Here is a 17,849-nt window from a genome sequence, read left to right as displayed (position 1 = left end):
ACGAAATTAAACATTAGGAACTATTAATTCATGTAGATTTTGATCCAAAGCTCCGAGCAGTGCAATGCTTTTGCACTTACTTTGCTAACGTGACAGTATGTCCCTTTTCTGATTTATATATTATATTTATTATAGATGAGTGAAACAGTATCTTCTGATGACCTTGAAGATTCTCAGTTCTTAAGTGATGACACAGATACTGATCTTCCCTCCGAGGTATGTTTTCTAGATTTAGTGTATTTGATTATAATGTTTATGGTTACATACTTAGTATAATTTGTTTAAACACCTTTTTCAGTAATTAAGAGGTAAAACCCAACTGTTCTCATTACTGTTGTTTTTTATTGGACAATCTGAAGTAATGAAAAGTAACTATCTTGTCTAATTGACCTAAAGAAATTCAGGGTAACCGTTCAGTCATGTTATGCTTATTTTTTAATTTTTCAACGTTCTGCATCCTTCTTCCATTTCATTGATCAAGGGGTCTGATATCCAGGTAGTCTTCAGATTATGGCAGTTTGTTTAATGACTGTTTGAAGTTACAATGGTACAGTTCTTGCACTTACAACCACAGTGTAAATGGTCACTTGGCAACCTGTATGTATTTACAAAATTCCAGTGTCCTGGGGTCATGTGATCATTATTTGCAACCTTCCCAGGGGTCTTCCAACAAGTAGGTCAATGGGAGAAGCTGGATTCACTAAACAACCACAGTGATTCACTTAACGACTGTGGCAAAAAGGCCATGAAAGGCCATAAAATCATAAAATTCACTCCTTAGTGATGGAAGTTCTGGGCCCATTTATGGTTATAAGTGAGGACTACCCATACCCAGCTTTTTGAGCTCATGCTTCTGAGGCTTCGGGATCAGTGTTCAACAAGTAGCTGAAATGTTGGAGTACACAAACTAAATCATTTTAGAAAGTTTTTTTTAATAATCACTTTATGTTTGCACTTTCTATACTTCAGAGATGGAACTGAAATGTCCTAAAGCTGAGAGAAATTGGTGGAAATGCTTCCTATTTTGCTCATTGTGCATCCCCATAGCAGCACTTCTTTATTATGCTTAGTTCTCTCCTGACTACTGTTGCTTTAACAATGATCTGGATAGTGTACCTTGCTTTACAAGAAAAGATAATGCAGGTGAAAGAACCTAATATCCTAGCTGTCCCCCACCCCACACAATTATCTTTTGCTGGCATATTAGAAATAAATTAGGTGAATGGAAGGAGGGGCTAGAGAAAGGGGCTGGCATGTAAGGACGAGAAAGCAGAAACATTTATATTTCTCTCCATGGTCTGATTAGCAAAGGGCTTGGAAGGCATGTCTATTAAGTAGATCTGTATGAGGCTTGAACATCATTTTTGTGGAGTGCTCATCAGTGACTCCTCATCAGTGAACTAAAGTATTCAGTAAGGTTCACAGGCTTTGTTTCTGGTCCCAATAGTTTTCAACATTTTGATTAATGGATTGAATAAATAGATGGAAGGAAAGCAGACAGGAACATGACATAAAGCTGGTTAGGCTATCTCAGGCATGTACCACATATGGCCCCAAGAATGCATGCAACCTGCCAAACAGCTCTGTGCAACTTGTCACTTTAAAAAAAATAGCAGATCCAGTTTTTTTTTTAAAAAAAAACAGCTTATCCAATGCTACCAACTGTTGCTGTCACCAGGAACATCTGCAGGTTTTCACAGCCACAGCCGCTCTGAAAGACATACTGCTAAGTGCCTATGGCATGGACACTGCTAGCTCCTTTGCTGTCACCCTGGTGTTTGCTGCTGAAAACTGATTGACATAGCAGCAATTCTTTATGGGCTGTAATTTTAAAGATATTAATCTGATCCTTTCCCTTTATAAATTCTACAGGCTGGACTAGCTAATATTCAAAAAGATAAAAACACAATCCAAAATTAACTTGATAGGCTGTTTTCCTAGTGAAAATAACATAAAGAAATTCAACATTGTATAATGGACATGAAATATCTTATACTACCATAGTGTAATTCCAGTGATACTAGTTTTTTGCTATTATACCTTGAGTGTTGTATCTGCCTATATTTCATTACCTACACTTGATTCTGTGACAGATATGTTCATTTAGGAGCCCAGGTAGTGCAGTGGTTAGAATATAGCACTGCAAGCTAACTCTATCCACGGCCCAGAGTTCAATCTCGATAGGCTCATAGTTGACTCAGCCTTCCATCCTTCCCAATTCGGTAAAATGAGGACCTAGGTTGTTGAGGGCAACAATGTAAACTGCCCAGAGGGTTCTGTAAAGTACTGTGGGGTGGTATATATGTCTAAATGCTATTACTATTACTGTTATTTATTTATGCGTTCATTCAGCTTAAAGGTTGCCAGACTTTTACTCTAGTGGCTAGTAATTAAAAAGTAAAAAAAATAAGAATCAGATCACAAAAAAAGAACCCATCCTCAGCCATCATCATACCTGGGAGAATACCCGGTCTTCAGTAGGTCTTGAACATCATCAGGGTAGAAGTCATCCAGTTCTTGGAGAGAGAGAGTATGTGTGTGTGTGTGTGAGAGAGAGAGAGACAGAGACAGAGACATAGACAGAGACAGAGAGACATTTTCTACATTGAAATCTGTATTGGACAGATCCCATCTGAATACCGTGTCCTGTTATGGCCACTATACTTTAAATAGTTTTCAGAACAAAAAGATATATGTGCATTAAAAATGGTGAGAATGATTGAGAGCTGAAAACCTATTAGGAAGCTTGAGAATTATATATAATGGTGAAAAAAGTACTTGAAGGCAGAAGATGCAAGTGAATATCAAAACTCTTATCGTCCAAGAGTGTAGGATGTAGAACAATGATAGGAAAGAAGATTCTGTTTGAATATTAGGAAAAACATCTTAATAGTAAGTGCAGTTCAGTAGTGGAGCAAATTGCTAATCAACATCCTGTGGTCAAGCAGAGTGTGAAGAGCCCCTTGTATGGAGATGCTTAAGAATGAATTCCTGCATTAAATAGGGTTGGATTAGCTGGCTCAAGTACCTGTTTGAACTTGGGAATTGTGTTATCTATATTGCAGATCAAGCTTTGTTGAATATGTTTTGCAGTATGTATCGTCTTGACAAACTTGCTAAATTATAGTTTCAAACTCAAAAGCCATCACGTATGTAGAGTAAGCAAGTAAGCCACCATCAATTGTGTAGTTTCAACAAATTTTATACAATTATGGAAGCTGAGAAATTATCCAAATTCTTGAATTTAGAATGTGATATTAAAAATTTTGTGTAGTAAAATGAAATCAGAAAAGAAATGAAAGTGAGATTCATGGGAAAAGGGCTTCTTAATTAAAGATTGTTTTGACCTCATTGTTTTTAATAAATTAGAATATTGACTGATTTTAATTGTGGGAGTAAATGGGCCACTATTGAAGGCACTTGAATTCTTTCTCCTTACAAAAGGAGAAAAAGTATAGATGAACCCACAAACTCTAATTAGTTTGTCTGCTTCTTTTCATTCAGCAGGACAGTTGGCAGTGTATCAAATGCAAGAAGTTCAATTCTCCCATTAAACGGTATTGCTTCCGCTGTTGGGCCTTAAGAAAAGACTGGTTCTCTGATTGTCCCAAGCTAATACAATCACTGTCTACATCCAACATTGCTACAATGCATAGTAAAGAAGACCTGAAAGGCATAGATGTCCCAGATTGCCGAAGGACAATATCTGCGCCAATTGTACGGCCTAAAGACAGTTCAGTAGTTAAGCCCAACTTGTCCTCTAAAAGCTCTATGGATTCTATGGATCTAGCCCTGGGATATGAAGACAAAGAACCTCTGCAGTTTGTTAAGTGCACAGAGAAAGAAGTGCAGCCTCTTGAAAATAGCAAAGAATTACTGAAGCCTTGTCTTGTGTGCCTGAAGAGGCCGCGGAATGGGAATATTGTCCACGGAAGGACAGCTCACTTGGTGGCCTGTTTCACATGTGCAAAACGATTGAAGAAAGAAGGATCAGTTTGCCCAGTCTGTAAAAGACAGATTCAGAGGGTGATTAAGACATTCATAACATAGCTGTGTTACTTGTTTGGATGCTATAGACATTTGATGTTCAGCTTTTACAAGAAAATTTTGCATGCTATGAGTGTGCTGTTCAAGGAAAGTAAATAATATCATTTCTAAAGCACATATTTGGTATTTCTTTGGAGTTTTTTGCACTGTCCTTTTAAGTAAGGAAGGAATTTGTAGATGTGTGAAAAAGCTATTCCAAGTTCTTTACAAAATCTGTGTTCAAGAACTGATGTCTCTAGATCTTTTAATGTTCCTATAATATTAGCTTCAATAAAACTGTGAAATTTCTCTCAAAAGTAGTGAACAGTTGATGCTCACTGAAGCAATGTTGTATATATCGGCAGTGGTCTAAGTATTTCTCCAAAGAGAAATGCATTTTTTCCCCTCTGTGTGCTCACATGGAAACATAAACATAAAAATGGGGAGCAGTTTATTTTTATTCTTTCTGACTACCTTAAGCCAAATGTATATTAAATTGCTTTATGCTGCTTCCATGTTCCAATTCCTTTTCTGTTGGAAGACAGCTATCAGTGACTTTGATTTTGGGAAGTAAACATATTTCTACCTTTAACTCTTACTATATGCCTGTGCTACATTGTAAGCACAGGTAACCACCCAAGTGAAACAGGCATTGTCTCAAAAGGAAACTTTTATTAGGGGTTAGTGACAGTAGGGAAGTCAGGGTGAGGTCTGGGAAAAATCCAGCTGAAATGATTGATACAGTTAAACTAGCAATATTTTTCCTCCCAGCAAAGTCATAATGTCCATTCGAAATCCAGCCAACCCATAGGTAGTACAATTCACGGGTAGCTGGCACAGTTGGGGTGCATCTCAAGGTATTCTCCAGTTTTCTTTGTATCCATCTCCCTGATAAGGGAGACATTCCTTTCTCTAGTGCAGGGGTAGGCAACCTTGGCTCTTTTATGACTCGTGGACTTCAACTCCCAGAATTCCATGCTGGCTAAGGAATTCTGGGAGTTGAAGTCCACGAGTCATAAAAGAGCCAAGGTTGCCTACCCTTGCTCTAGTGGATAGAGGCGGGAGAAGAAAAGTAGAAAGCAAAAGTTATCCCAGATGAAAGCAGATATTCCCTCTCCCCCCAGCAGAATGGCAGGCCCCAAAGCAAAAGCACAGAAGTATATATGCAAGGAAAACAATAAGGCTTTAGGGATCTGACATATGTTTCTCCCCCCCCCCCCCCAAAAAAAAAAAAGAATGGGAACTCCACCTAAAAGACAAAAAGGGAAGGGGAACAAACAATGCAGACAGATCAATTAGGTTTATCAGGATATTGAGAATGGAAACATCTTAGAAGTTTAGGGGCTTTAACATGTTTCTTGTACACCCACTCATTCTGGGCAGAAGGAAGATTCTTTCAAGCTGCTAATTACTGTGTCACCCCATGGTCTATTCGAGAGTCCAAAATGTCTTTAATCTCAAATTGCTGTTCACCCTCAACCATGACAGGTATAGGAGCCTGAGGCTCAGGAGGCCTAAAGGTAGAAGTGACCTCTGGTTTGAGCAAACTGCAGTGGAAAACAGGGTGGATTTTCCATAAGTTCTTTGACAAGTCCAATTCAACTGTCACAGGGTTGATGATGCATTTCGTGGAGAGGTATACTCAGTCTCCAACTTTATATGGGTTTTGCTCTACCCTCCGTTTATCGGCCTGAGTCTTATAGGCTTCTCTGGCTTCATCCGGAGCTTTCCTAAATACTGGCCAGGTATTCTGTAACTCTTTAATCTATTCTTGCAGGGAGGGGATTTCAGGCTCCTTGGTAGGGAGTTCAGGCGTGGCCACAAATGTTTGACCATTATCTACTTGAAATGGAGTGAAACCCCTACTGGAGTGCACAGCATTATTATAAGCCACCTCAGCAAATGGTCAGATCAATTGTCTTGCTGATAATTAATAAAACACCTCAGATATTGTTCTAGAACTGAGTTCAGTCTCTCTGTCCCCCCCATTCGTTTGAGGATGATGTGAAGATGATAACCCTTGACTAAAACCCATCAAGTCCAGAAAAGCCTTCCAAAACTTAGTGGTGAATTGAACTCCTCTGTCTGATTTTATATGTTGCGGGGCCCTATGAAAGCGATATACATTTTGCACAAAGAGTTTAGCTAAGGTTTTTGCACTTGGGATCTTGGGCCATGGAATGAAATAAACTTGTCAAGAGGACAAATCCGTTATGACCCAAATTACAGTGTTTCCAGCACTTTCAGCAACTTCACAATAAAATCCATAAAGATCTCTCCAGGGTGCTGATGGACTGGCTACCTGTTGTAGCAATCCTGGGGATTTTCCTTGCCGCCGTTTAGCCGCTGCATGTTGGGCAGTTGGCTACGTAGCTTTCTATGTCCTTTTTCAATGCAGGCCACCAAAATTGCCTTTTAATGAGATGTAGGGTTTTCACAAAACCAAAATGCTCAGCAGTTTTCATCTTTGAAATAAAGTTGTCATGTAAAAACCTTACTGTATGCACAATAAAATAAAGATTTACTGAAGTTGCTTCTTATTTCATTATAGTCAAAGCTATATTAAAACAGGTTGACAACTTTCATGTTAAACCTTTTAAAATAATTGAGAGCATTCCTTAAATGCCAGATGATAAAGTTTGGACATTATATCCAGAAGAGATGTAACCAAATAAATCTGTTACATGGTTCTCTACTTCCACATTGTTTTCATTTTGCATTATGAGTTTCTACATCCTTATTTAACATGTTGGATTTTAGCATCAAAGTTCATAAAGTGACATAGGGAAGCATGTGTAAACAATATGTGCTATGGACAGAAAATTGAACGATACTTTCAGAACTATGAATTCTGTGTTGAACAGTTGCTATTTAAGAAGATTATAGGCTGGGAATGGTCTTTTTTGTAGATGATTTTGTAGTGTTAGGTGTGGTATGTACATCATTTAGCTTTATTAATACATAAAGTTATATATAAAATAATGCTACCCACAAATCTGATTTGTCATGTGAAACAGAAGGATATGGCCATCTGAACATTTTCATCTCAATTGCAAAACGATGAACTGCAGAGGGAAGATAACTTACAAGATAAGCTAATTAGTATGCAGCACAATCTTTGTAGCTAGAATTGTTAAATAATAATGCAGCCAGAGAGGCAATCTCAAGAAATATTGTTCCCACTAAAGAGGAATCTGGAAACTTTAAGAGTGATCAGTTGCTCCAACTGTATGTCATAATTTATTATCTTCAAACAGCACCAAACTTAAGCCTGAAGTAGAATCATTGGATTTTTGCTGTACCACTGTCATTTGTAGCTGCTTTATCACAACCTATAAAATAGCCAGTTCTGTGGTGGTAGTCATAGAAGTTGGTAACTACATCTTTCTGACCAGATTTTTAAAATAAATACTGTTAGCATTTATGTGTGCTGTATCAGAATGATTTCATTCAATGAAATTGATGTGATGTTTTCTTGGCATTAATATTAGCTGGTAGTAATTCATTAATTCAGTTATTTTTCTTTCTATTAAAGTGGAATTGGATATAATATGTAAAAAAGACCCTTAAACCCTAGTAAGGACTTAGTCAAAGTGTAAAAGGAATTTGCTAAGAAGTTGTTTTCAGCTGTTTGGGAAATTCACAGGAACGAGCGATTTCATATATATTGTCTTTTTCATAGCAAGCAGGGCTTAGTCAATATATAAGAGGAATTTGCCAAGAAGACATTTTTATCTGCTAGGACAGGGGTCCCACTACTCTTCAGAACCAGGTCCTGGAAGCGGCAGGTGAGCGCACACTTCCTCACTTGTGCAAGCTGCACACGTGTGCTTGCCAGCTGATCTCATGGAACCATCCCTCCTCCCCCCCTCCCCCCATGGTTGGGGAACTCTGTGCTAGGGCAATTCATAGGAATGGGCTATTTAATATATATTGCCGCCTTTATAGCAAAATGGTTACAGACCATCAAATATAACAGAGATTTGAAGACTCCTGACTTCAACAAAAGTTGCAATGGTTTTTTAGATGAAATCTTTAAGAACTTTTTGAGTAAAGTTCAAGAAATCATGTTAATTTCTGTAACACTTTGGCACAGAAATAATTTCCATAATTTAGCTTCAATTCTCCCTTTATCTGTCATCTGTAAATATAAGAGGAAAATAAAGAAACTCTTATTTCCTCATAAAAGGTTTGCTGCTATTGGTTACAACTAGATGGCAGCAACTTCATTCAAGATGTAATCACGTGAAATGTACCACTTACACAGTTCCCCATTAAGCTAGGAATCTCAGTAGTATGAATATTTGTATGATAGTCCTGTGAGGATATCCAAGATTACAGTGTGTATCTCAGGTTTCTGCTAAACCCCTCCCAGATGGCTTTATTAGGGTTAGACTAAATAATAGCTAGAGTAGTGGTGGGATTAAGCTGGTTCGCACCAGTTCGGAAGAACTGGTAGCTAATTTTTTGTTGCCCAGGCCCAGAATGGACCTCTGGAAGCAGCATCCACACAGAGAACCAGTTGTTCACATAATTGAATCCCACCACTGAGCTAGAGCATTATCTCTAGTGAAAACTGGCAAGCAATACGTTGAATTTAAGACAGCTTTAAGCTTCTGGAATTTATTCTAACAGTCTAATTAAAATGTTGCATATCTCTGCATAAAGGTAAAATATTCCATTATCTATTTTGGTGGGAGGCATTCTTTTTTATTGTTAGATAACCAGTTTGATGTAATGGTTAAAGGCACCAAACTAATTCTAGTCCTGCCTTGGGATTGAAGCCAGTTGGGTGACTGGGACAGTCGTTTTCTCTGAGCCATAGGAACAAGGCAACGTTTCTGAAAACGTTGCCAAGAAAACCACACAGATTTGTTCTGGCAGTTGTCAGGTATTAAGACTGACTCAAAAGCACAAATAATAATTTGAAAATTATGTTGCTTAGTGTGAAAATATACCCACTTCTAAGGCTATGCTTGATCAGGAAATACTAGCTCAGGGGTCTTCAAACTTGGCCCTTTTATGACTTGTGTACTTCAACTCCCAGAATTCCTCAGCCAGTGTGCCTGGCTTAGGAATTCTGGGAGTTGAAGTACACAAGTCATAAAAGGGCCAGGTTTGCAGACCCCTGTACTAGCTATGTGGAGAGCATGGCAGCAATGCTAGGATAATGACAGAACTTTATTCTGATTTTATGTAGTTTCTGGTGGGCTCTAAACAGAAAGGAATGGAAAAATCAATGATCCTGTTGTGAAAAAGAACCATTTTGATATTAGCAAAGGAATCACAACGTTTTAATGTTATTTAAAAATATGGCTGGAAAACTGCATTGTACTTGCTGCCCTATCTTACAAATAGGGCATTTTTCAGAGATGAAGATACAGAATTCCTATTTGTGGAAAAGCTGCCATGCTGAGAAGTTTTAGCATAGGGGAAAAAGCAATTAAAGCAGAAATGTGTAAAGGCATGCATAATATTCGGAACATGGATAGTAAGAGGCTTCTGTTGTGTGTCCAGAATAGGCAGGTCAGGATTCTCCTGTCATTCAACTTGATGGAGATTTACAACAGATGGAAGAATTTATTACATCATTATAGGTTTCTCCAGTACAACTTGTAGTGACAGTTGCCAACTTGGGCATCTTTCAAAGACAGATTTAAATAAAGTGAAGTCCACCAGTGGCTAGTAACCATGACAGCTATATTTCACCTGAGGTATCTGAAAAGGAATGCCTCTTTATATTGTGTTTTTAACAAAAACTGCAGGAAAAAGCCCCTGTGATGCCTTTGATTTCTTTTATATTATGGCCTTGCCTCCACCACTTCTAGCATTGATATTGTTTTTCATATAGGTTCAGTTATGTAGAAATGCAAAGGTAAAACATTTCTTGGCAGAGGCTCCCCAATTGTAGAGTTGATGTAGTTTCAAATCTGCTGTCATGTATTTGTTAGCAAATCAACATTTTGTGCTATTTGTTTAACTGAGGGAACAAATTTGTGTATGTTGATCTTTCACTATTCTTGTATTGACACTATATGTTGCTCTGGCATTAAATAAAAGGAATGTTGGTATAACATTCAATGTTTTCAATATTTTCTTGAGTTTCTTTGCATTTCTTTCCACAGTGAACAGTTTAACTAGGCTCAAAACCACAATCCATAATGCTTTCAAAATGGTTCCCATCTATTTCCATGGACTGCAACTCCTTACCGGGTTTCCAATTATATTTTGGCTAATCTTTCATTGAAGAATCATTTTTCTAATCCGTTAATATCTTCAACTTTTCTTAAAGTTGGCTAACCGATGCTTGCAAAAAGTTCTGGTGGAATTAAAGAAATATGTACGATACAGTTTTATTTATATTGGAAATAGAGGGTTTATTCTTACAATGCTTTGAAAAATACTTTCTGTATTTTATCTGTCCTGACTTTAGCCATTAGAACTATATTCTCATGCCAGTCTTCTCCTCATATAGTATTACCACCCCGCAAACATCTCACTAGATCAGTGTTTCTTCAGTAATGTTAAGATGTGTGGACTTCAACTCCCAGAATTCCCAAGACACAGGAACAGGCATCTTTTGTGTGATAATAGTGCATCATTGGTTTTGCCAGATGCTCAGAAGCCTTGAGCTGTTGTTGTTTTTTAACCTATTCCTGGGTGAATTGCAACCATCTGTCCCTGAATTTCCTTGTAGATTTAACAAGTTTCTCTTTTTCAAATAGAACTGAACTTATTAGAGTGTGATGAAACTGTTTACCTCTACATGTGTCTCCTTGACATTTTGAGGTTTTGCCAAATGCTTCCCAATTCTCTGGTTTATTAGCTTTGCATCGTAGCAGTCAATTCTCTGCGTAGCTCCACTCAATAATTTACTGAATTTCAGTGCGCTGTTATTATACCTATTAAGGTATAGAACCTTAATATTACCTTAACAGTCAAACTATAGGAATGATGAATCTGTAGCCTTGCAGTTATTGATTAATCAAATCCCATTATTAAGCTCATAGGCTGAGGTTAGCAACATCTGGAGAATGGATTAAAATTGTGGAACCCGCTCATGTCTTATTTTAATGATTCAGTAAGGTACATGCCGATTACCATTTAAATCCTTGTTGACATTTTCTGGAAATAAAAAACAAATTCATAAAGATTAAAACAGAAGTATTGCTGGCATGAAATAGCCATGATTGTTTTTAGAGAATCGGGGAAATCTAGCTATTTTATATAGAAGACAAATGATTGCATGTTCACAGAAGAAAAATATTTTTATGTTTAATAAAAACATGAAGAATGGTTGCAGGAATTAAGTATGGCCAGTCTAGAGAAAAGAAGGACTAGGGGTGACATGATAGCAGTATTCTAGTATTTGAGGGGCTGCTATAAAGATGAAGGGGTCAACTTATTTATCAAAGCACCTGTAGGCAGGACAAGAAACAATGGATGGAAACTAATCAAAGAGAGAAGCAACCTGGAATTAAGGAGAAACTTCCTAATAATGAGGACAAATAACCAGTGGAACAGCTTGCTGTCAGAAGTTGTGGGTGCTTCATCACTGGAGGTTTTTAAGGAGAGACTGGACAGCCATTTGTCTGAAATGGTATAGGATCTACTGCTTGAGCAGGGGGTTGGGCTAGAGGACCTCCAAGGTCCCTTCCAGCTCTATTCTGACCTGATTAGAGAAAGATAATATTTACTATGTGCATCATTTCATTTGAAATGGAGTGTGAAGCCTGCTAAATTCAACATTCACACTTGAAAGTCAGTAGGCTATAAAGCAGCTAATGAGTTGGACCAGACAGGGAAAGACTTAAGTTCAAGTTCATTCTCTGACATGGAATCCTTTCTGTGAGTAACTTTGGGGCAGTTCTTTTTTCAATTTATCTCATTGCTTTTGTGGAGATAAAATTAAAGGAGATACTCACAAAAACTATCTTGTTGGAAAGGCAGGATATTAATCCTACGACTGCCATATAAACTCATGGATAGGCCCATCTGTGGATAAGCTTATGCACAAATTTTTAACCAAACGTCTGTGAAAAATCTGTCTCAGTTGACTAATCCATGAATTATCCATTTTTTCATGGTATTTTTTCATTGTATTTTGGTTAAAAATGTGAGGTCACCTAATCCATGAATGAGTGTGTACTCGAGTATATATGGGATATATGGGTACTTAAATATTACTGTATATACTTGTGGATAAGCCCATCCGTGAATAAGCTGAACCCCATTTGTGGGTGTATTTCAGCCCCTAAAATTCTTGGCTTATTGTGAGTATATACAGTATTTGATTTTTATAGTGGTGTGGATCTAGGTTTGTAATATTGCTTCCTGTGCAAGTGGATTAGTTTTAAGGCTGAGAAACTGCACTTCATTGCAAAGTTTCCTGTCCACTTAGGAGCTGTTTACCAATTGTGCATTTTGAGTTGTGGTTCTATCCCAAGGGATCAGAAAGCTATTGGGGTTGTGTGCAAAGAGCACATTGCATCAAGTATAATTTGGAGTGATTCATTCTAGCCATTTCCAGCTGAAGAAACTGCAAAATATGGCAGTAGGGATGAGTTTTGTGATAAAAATCTTTGAGAAATGAGTTTGTTTGGACAATGCACACTCTTGACGTTTTACCATGTTTCATTTTATTTCTTGCTTCCTTGCTGTCAGCTATACTGATGGCTTTGTGATTAATGTTGATGCAATATCTCCTATGTTTCCATGGCTTCCAGTGTCACTAAAAAACTTCTTTGAACTAAAATGATAAAGCTTACATGTTGTCTAGCTGACTCAGGAAATTTGTATAAGTGTTATAGTATAAAAGGTCTGTTTTACTTAATGAAATGGTTGACTAGTTTTCAAATATAAACAGCCACTTATGACCAGGCCAGAGTATAGCAGCAAAATGAGGTTAACAACAACAGCACTCAATACAACAGAAATACATCATAATGTGAATATTATAGTGCTATGCAAATAAATAATTATCTCCAGAACAGTGCTTCTTAAAATGTGGTCCTAGAACCTCGGGTGTGTGTGTGTGTGTGTGTCCCCAAACCTTCTAGGTTGTCAGAATCAAAATTATTTGCCAGCCTATGTTGAGAAATAATGCAATATTAAAATCCCATCAAACAAATATGAGAAATGGCAGCAAATGCAATCAATTTTTTTTATACAGTATGTGTCAATAATGTAACCTGTGTGAACCAAAGCTCTTTTAGGTTCCTCCATATTTTTTAAAATTGGGAAGGGATGCTGTGAGAAAAAAAATAAAAAACTGCTAAAGATCTATCTTTCTTGTTGCATATTTGTTCTTGCTAATCCAAAACAAGAGCCAGATGCAATTCTCAGTGTAAGATGATAGATAAGATAAGGTAAGGCGAGGTGAGGTGAGGTGAGGCAAGGCGAGGCAAGGCAAGACAAGGCAAGGCAAGGCAAGGCAAGGCAAGGCAACCTTTATTGCCTTTTTTTCTGTGAGCACACTGGCACACATTAAAAATGAAATTCTGTTCCCTGCTCTCAAAAGAAAGTATATATCTACCCATATACATACATAACACACATATGCATATCCATTATATATATATATAAATATAAAAAACAAACTGTTGAATACTAAGCTTTCATCGTTCCTCTGCCGACGTTGTCAGAGTGAAAGCCGGTGGCTGGAAGATTTGCTTATCGTGATTTGCTCATCGTGCGCATAACCGGTCTACCCGCTCCTCCCTCAGCTGGTAGTATTGCTTCTAATCGTATCGCATCTACTTGTGTTTGTTTTGAGTCCTGGCGCTTTCTCTCCTTCTGCTCGTGTGTGGCTGTTTAGCATAATTGCCAGATCGTCATCTGAATTGCCCCTGTAAATTGTTGCATGGTCACATCTGGTAGCATTCTTCCTGCCATAGGCCCCGTCCTGTTCTCATTGGTTTGTTGTCTCTCTTCTAATTCCCGAACGGGTCATGTTGGCATCTCCCTCTTTTTTCTCGTTGTGGTTTCATGCTACTCTGTGGACGGATGACCCAGGTCTTTTTTGTCCCTCTCCTTGAGCGACCAAACTACCCTATTTTTTAGTTGCACACCCAGAAACCTGCTGCTAACCACCTCCATAGGTGAATCATTAATACATATATTTGGTGTAAAACCAAATATAAATACTTAGTATAGAGTTTGCTAGGTAGCATCTAGACTCCTTCTCTTCAGGGCCACACTGTTCTGATTTGCATCTTTCCATTGTGTGATACTAATTACTTTGTACAGTAAGTAGAAGGTAATTAATTGTGAGTCAATCCTAAACTATCACAATTACTCTGTTGTCACAGGTGCATTTCAGTAGAGCCAGAAAACGTCCAGGCTCAAATGAATCTTAGGAAGTGGTCCTTTTTACTAGATCAGATAATTATGGGAGCTGTAAGCCAACAAAATATGAAAGAGTATGAGTTCTTTCCATCTGCATTTACTAACAGATGTAGAATCTGTATTCCCATTGGAAATCTGCATTTTCAATTTTCTCCATCTCCATCTGTGTTTACTAACATCAGCTTCTTGGTTCAGAGAAGAATTATGCTTATGTGTTACTAAGGATTAAACTCATGCCAATTTCCACACAAAATTCATGATTCACAATTGTGGCAATGTTCTTTGACTCCACAATAGTGTAAATCTTGCTATATTTCAGCTTTGGTTCTCAGAAATATATTGGTGTTCACTGTGACACAGGCTTAGGTAGGATGCTTTCTATGTTGGAACATATAATATCTAGTGTCTGATGTATTGTTTCCAAAATCTGTAAATGCAAACAAAATCCAATAGGCATTTTTAATATTCAGAGATTGCTATAAAGACCAACAATACATCTTAACCTGATATTTTATAAAGTGATTTGTTCCTTTGCCACAGATGAGTGAGTGAAGCTTCTGCCTGTGGAGGCCTTGGTAGCAGATTGACATGTGTAGCCATCCTGTGCATTACTATCTTCCAGATGTGCACTGTAATGTATTGGCTTTAACTGTTTTCTTAAATACCTTGGATCACTTGTTTAAATGTCTGACCTAGATTTCTGTGTTGTAACTTTACTGTTACTGAAGCCAGACTTACTGTCTCCAGGCAGATAATTAGGTTTTGGGTGGGAAACTATTACTTCAAATCTATTGGTCACCGTCTAGAGGCTAACAGTATAAATAGCTGCACAGCAGTCATTAGGGCTGCTTCTGTTCTAGGTAAATAAACTTGTTGCTGTTTCAACTCTCCGTCTTGCTTAATGCCTGCAAGAACCAAATATGTAACATGCACATTGAATGCTGCAGCTTGAGAGCCACATGCCTTTTAAGCCCCCAGCAAACTCAACTTTTTAGTATAACATGGGAGAACTATTGAAAACATAAGAAGACACATTAACATATTTAACTGTAAATTAAAAGTTATGAACATGGCCCTGCCTGCTTGTTGAGCTTGGACCTACTATATTTTTCACTTTTAACCAGAAAAGGTTGCATACCACTTCTTTGCAGAATGCATGAATGGGGCTCTTGTGCTGGTAGGCTTACAAAGTTTGACTTTCCTCAAAGGACCCCAGCATCACAGTTCTTTTTCTGTTTTATTCCAATTCAGTACTGGGAGTTAAGAACCATTTCATCATCCCTTGGTGAATTTGGTTCTCTAGTCCTGTTCCAACACTTTAATCTTTCTATAACCATAGAAAAAAGATAGCGTTAACACGCCTACCCAAGGTCAGTATTCCATTTGCTAGGTAAAATGAAGGTAAAGATGAATCAGAGAAAAAGTGGTTGGTTTCTATTTCAACTAGTATAAGCATGTAAAAGCATAGGGATTATCAGGTGCTTTGTCTCCCAGAAGTCCCAATTATGTGGATGCCTGCAATAATTACCATGATTACATGAGTTAGGTAAAGATGTGTTTAAACAAAATGCCAAGTAATTACTGCTGTTTATTTTTAATTTAAATTAGACATTATTAATATCATTAATAGAGTAATTAATTTTAAAATTAAATTAATATCAGTAGAGTTATTAGAATTAATTACTTGACTGATTAAATGATTGAATTCATGTTAATTTTATTCTGCTATTCTCCAACTGGAGTATTTACCCAGATAAACAAGTATTTATCTCTTATTTATTGGAACCAAACAAGCTATTCATTCTGCTTCTCACCTATTTGGCCTAAGATTTTTGGAAGATTCCACACAGTCAAAAATGCAAGAAGTATGAGTACTCAGAATATTACAAGGTTTTTCAGTTATTTATTTATTGCATCAGTCAACTCTGAAAGTTAGACATGATTTCTAAAACTTCACGTACTTGGGGGGGAAATAATTCATTGATTATTGCTCATATCCAAACTATTCGACAATTAATGTAAAATTCTCTTGGCTGGATTTGACTCCTGGTAATTTCATAGAAGCCTCTGTATACCGTTAGTTCTCCTAGTAGCAATACAGAAGTGATTTGTTAATGCTTTTTCTCAAGATCCTATTTTACTAGAGTCTTAGTAAGTACTAACCAGGTCCAATCTGTTTTAACTTTTGGAAATCCATCAAAGTTCTGTAGGTGCCTTTGTCTAGTTGAACTTTGTGTAGACTATGAAGCACCAATTGTTCTGCAAGCTTCCTAGAAACATCTGCTGCAGGGATGTGATAATTTATCTTAGAATTAAATTAAAAATTCACATTTCCATTTCGGTATATATTCAAAATGTATCCTACAAATTTACTCTACAGAAATCCCTACAATTGAAAAAACCCTTTCAACAATTACCTTTTAATGTAAGGCTTTGTATGTTTTTAATGAATCCATTTAAAATTCATTGGCCCTACTTTAAGTCTTTCACCAGCATTTGATGGTGATGAAATTGTAGTTGAAATATTTCTGTGCTGCCAGATTTCACAATATCCCGTTGGGCCTTTTGCATATGGATATATTTTTTTACATGAAAAGAAAAGAAATCAATCTTATCCAGCTGATACTTTCCAAATGTATTGAAATTGTAGTTCCCAAAATTCCCACTGGCCATGCTAATTTAGTCTTCTGGAAGATAGCCTAACCCATGGTGCAAAGCTATTATAGAAACTTTGGGTGATGGTCCATCATTCTTTTCCCATAAGCTTTAGTAGTTATAACTGTAATTAGTATGTTTATAGACTTACCTCTGTCTTATTAGGAAGTTTTATTCATCTTGGTGGATCTGCTGGGATTTACCATTCTGGGCGTACTCAGATTAAATATTTACTAATTTGTTTCTTCTTGCCTTTGCCTGTTTCTTTTAATTAAAGATTAAGCAGAGATATTAGAACAGCTTGTTAAATTCTTTAAAACTAAAAAAATCCCACTAACTTTTTAGATATTTATTATCAATAAATCAACTTGATATGCAGAAGCTAAGAAATGAGTGGAATAAAAATTAGATGTTCCGATATTGTGTAGCCAATGAGAGGGTCGTAACGTCTACAGCAAATAACCAATGAACCTCAATCTACAAACTACATCAAAAATTAATGTTTAGAATAAATTAGATTCCATTAAATTTGTATAGAAAAGGGCTGTCATAAATAGCATTTTGTTGGAGATGTAATAAGGATAAAGCTACTTTAAAACATACGTTTCTACAATATTCTATATTTGACAGGTTTTGAGTAATAAATTATACACACATGATTGTGCGACAAATCTAAAGTTTTCAGAAAATAATATTCTTTTGAACTGGATACCTTACTACAGTGGTCCCCAATTTACATGAGGGGCAGTCCAGCATACATATATATGCAGCTTGACTTGCGCAAGTTGAGGTGCATGCACATGTGCACATGCGCCAGCCTG

The 17,849-nt window shown here is 37.1% G+C and overlaps 2 protein-coding genes across 10 annotated transcripts in view; one reads left to right on the top strand and one right to left on the bottom strand.

Annotated features, from left to right (window-relative positions):
• The window catches only part of MDM4 (MDM4 regulator of p53), a 32,811-nt gene extending 28,274 nt beyond the window's left edge, over nucleotides 1-4,537 (top strand). The window contains exons 10-11 of one of the 2 annotated variants that reach the window (XM_083359006.1): nucleotides 136-216; nucleotides 3,508-4,537. In XM_083359006.1, the coding sequence (XP_083215132.1) occupies nucleotides 136-216; nucleotides 3,508-4,050 (624 nt within the window). In that variant the 3' untranslated portion in view covers nucleotides 4,051-4,537. Of the gene's footprint in view, nucleotides 1-135; nucleotides 217-3,504 lie in introns of both variants that reach the window. The other variant, XM_083359005.1, reaches the window with a different exon arrangement.
• The window catches only part of RBBP5 (RB binding protein 5, histone lysine methyltransferase complex subunit), a 938,867-nt gene that overhangs the window by 65,597 nt on the left and 855,421 nt on the right, over nucleotides 1-17,849 (bottom strand). The window lies entirely within an intron of this gene.

This window comes from Vipera ursinii (assembly GCF_947247035.1).
Source record: "Vipera ursinii genome assembly, chromosome: 3".
NCBI lineage: Eukaryota > Metazoa > Chordata > Lepidosauria > Squamata > Viperidae > Vipera > Vipera ursinii.
The sequence above is the reverse complement of the archived record's forward strand: the minus strand, read 5'-3'. Positions and strand labels throughout refer to the sequence as shown.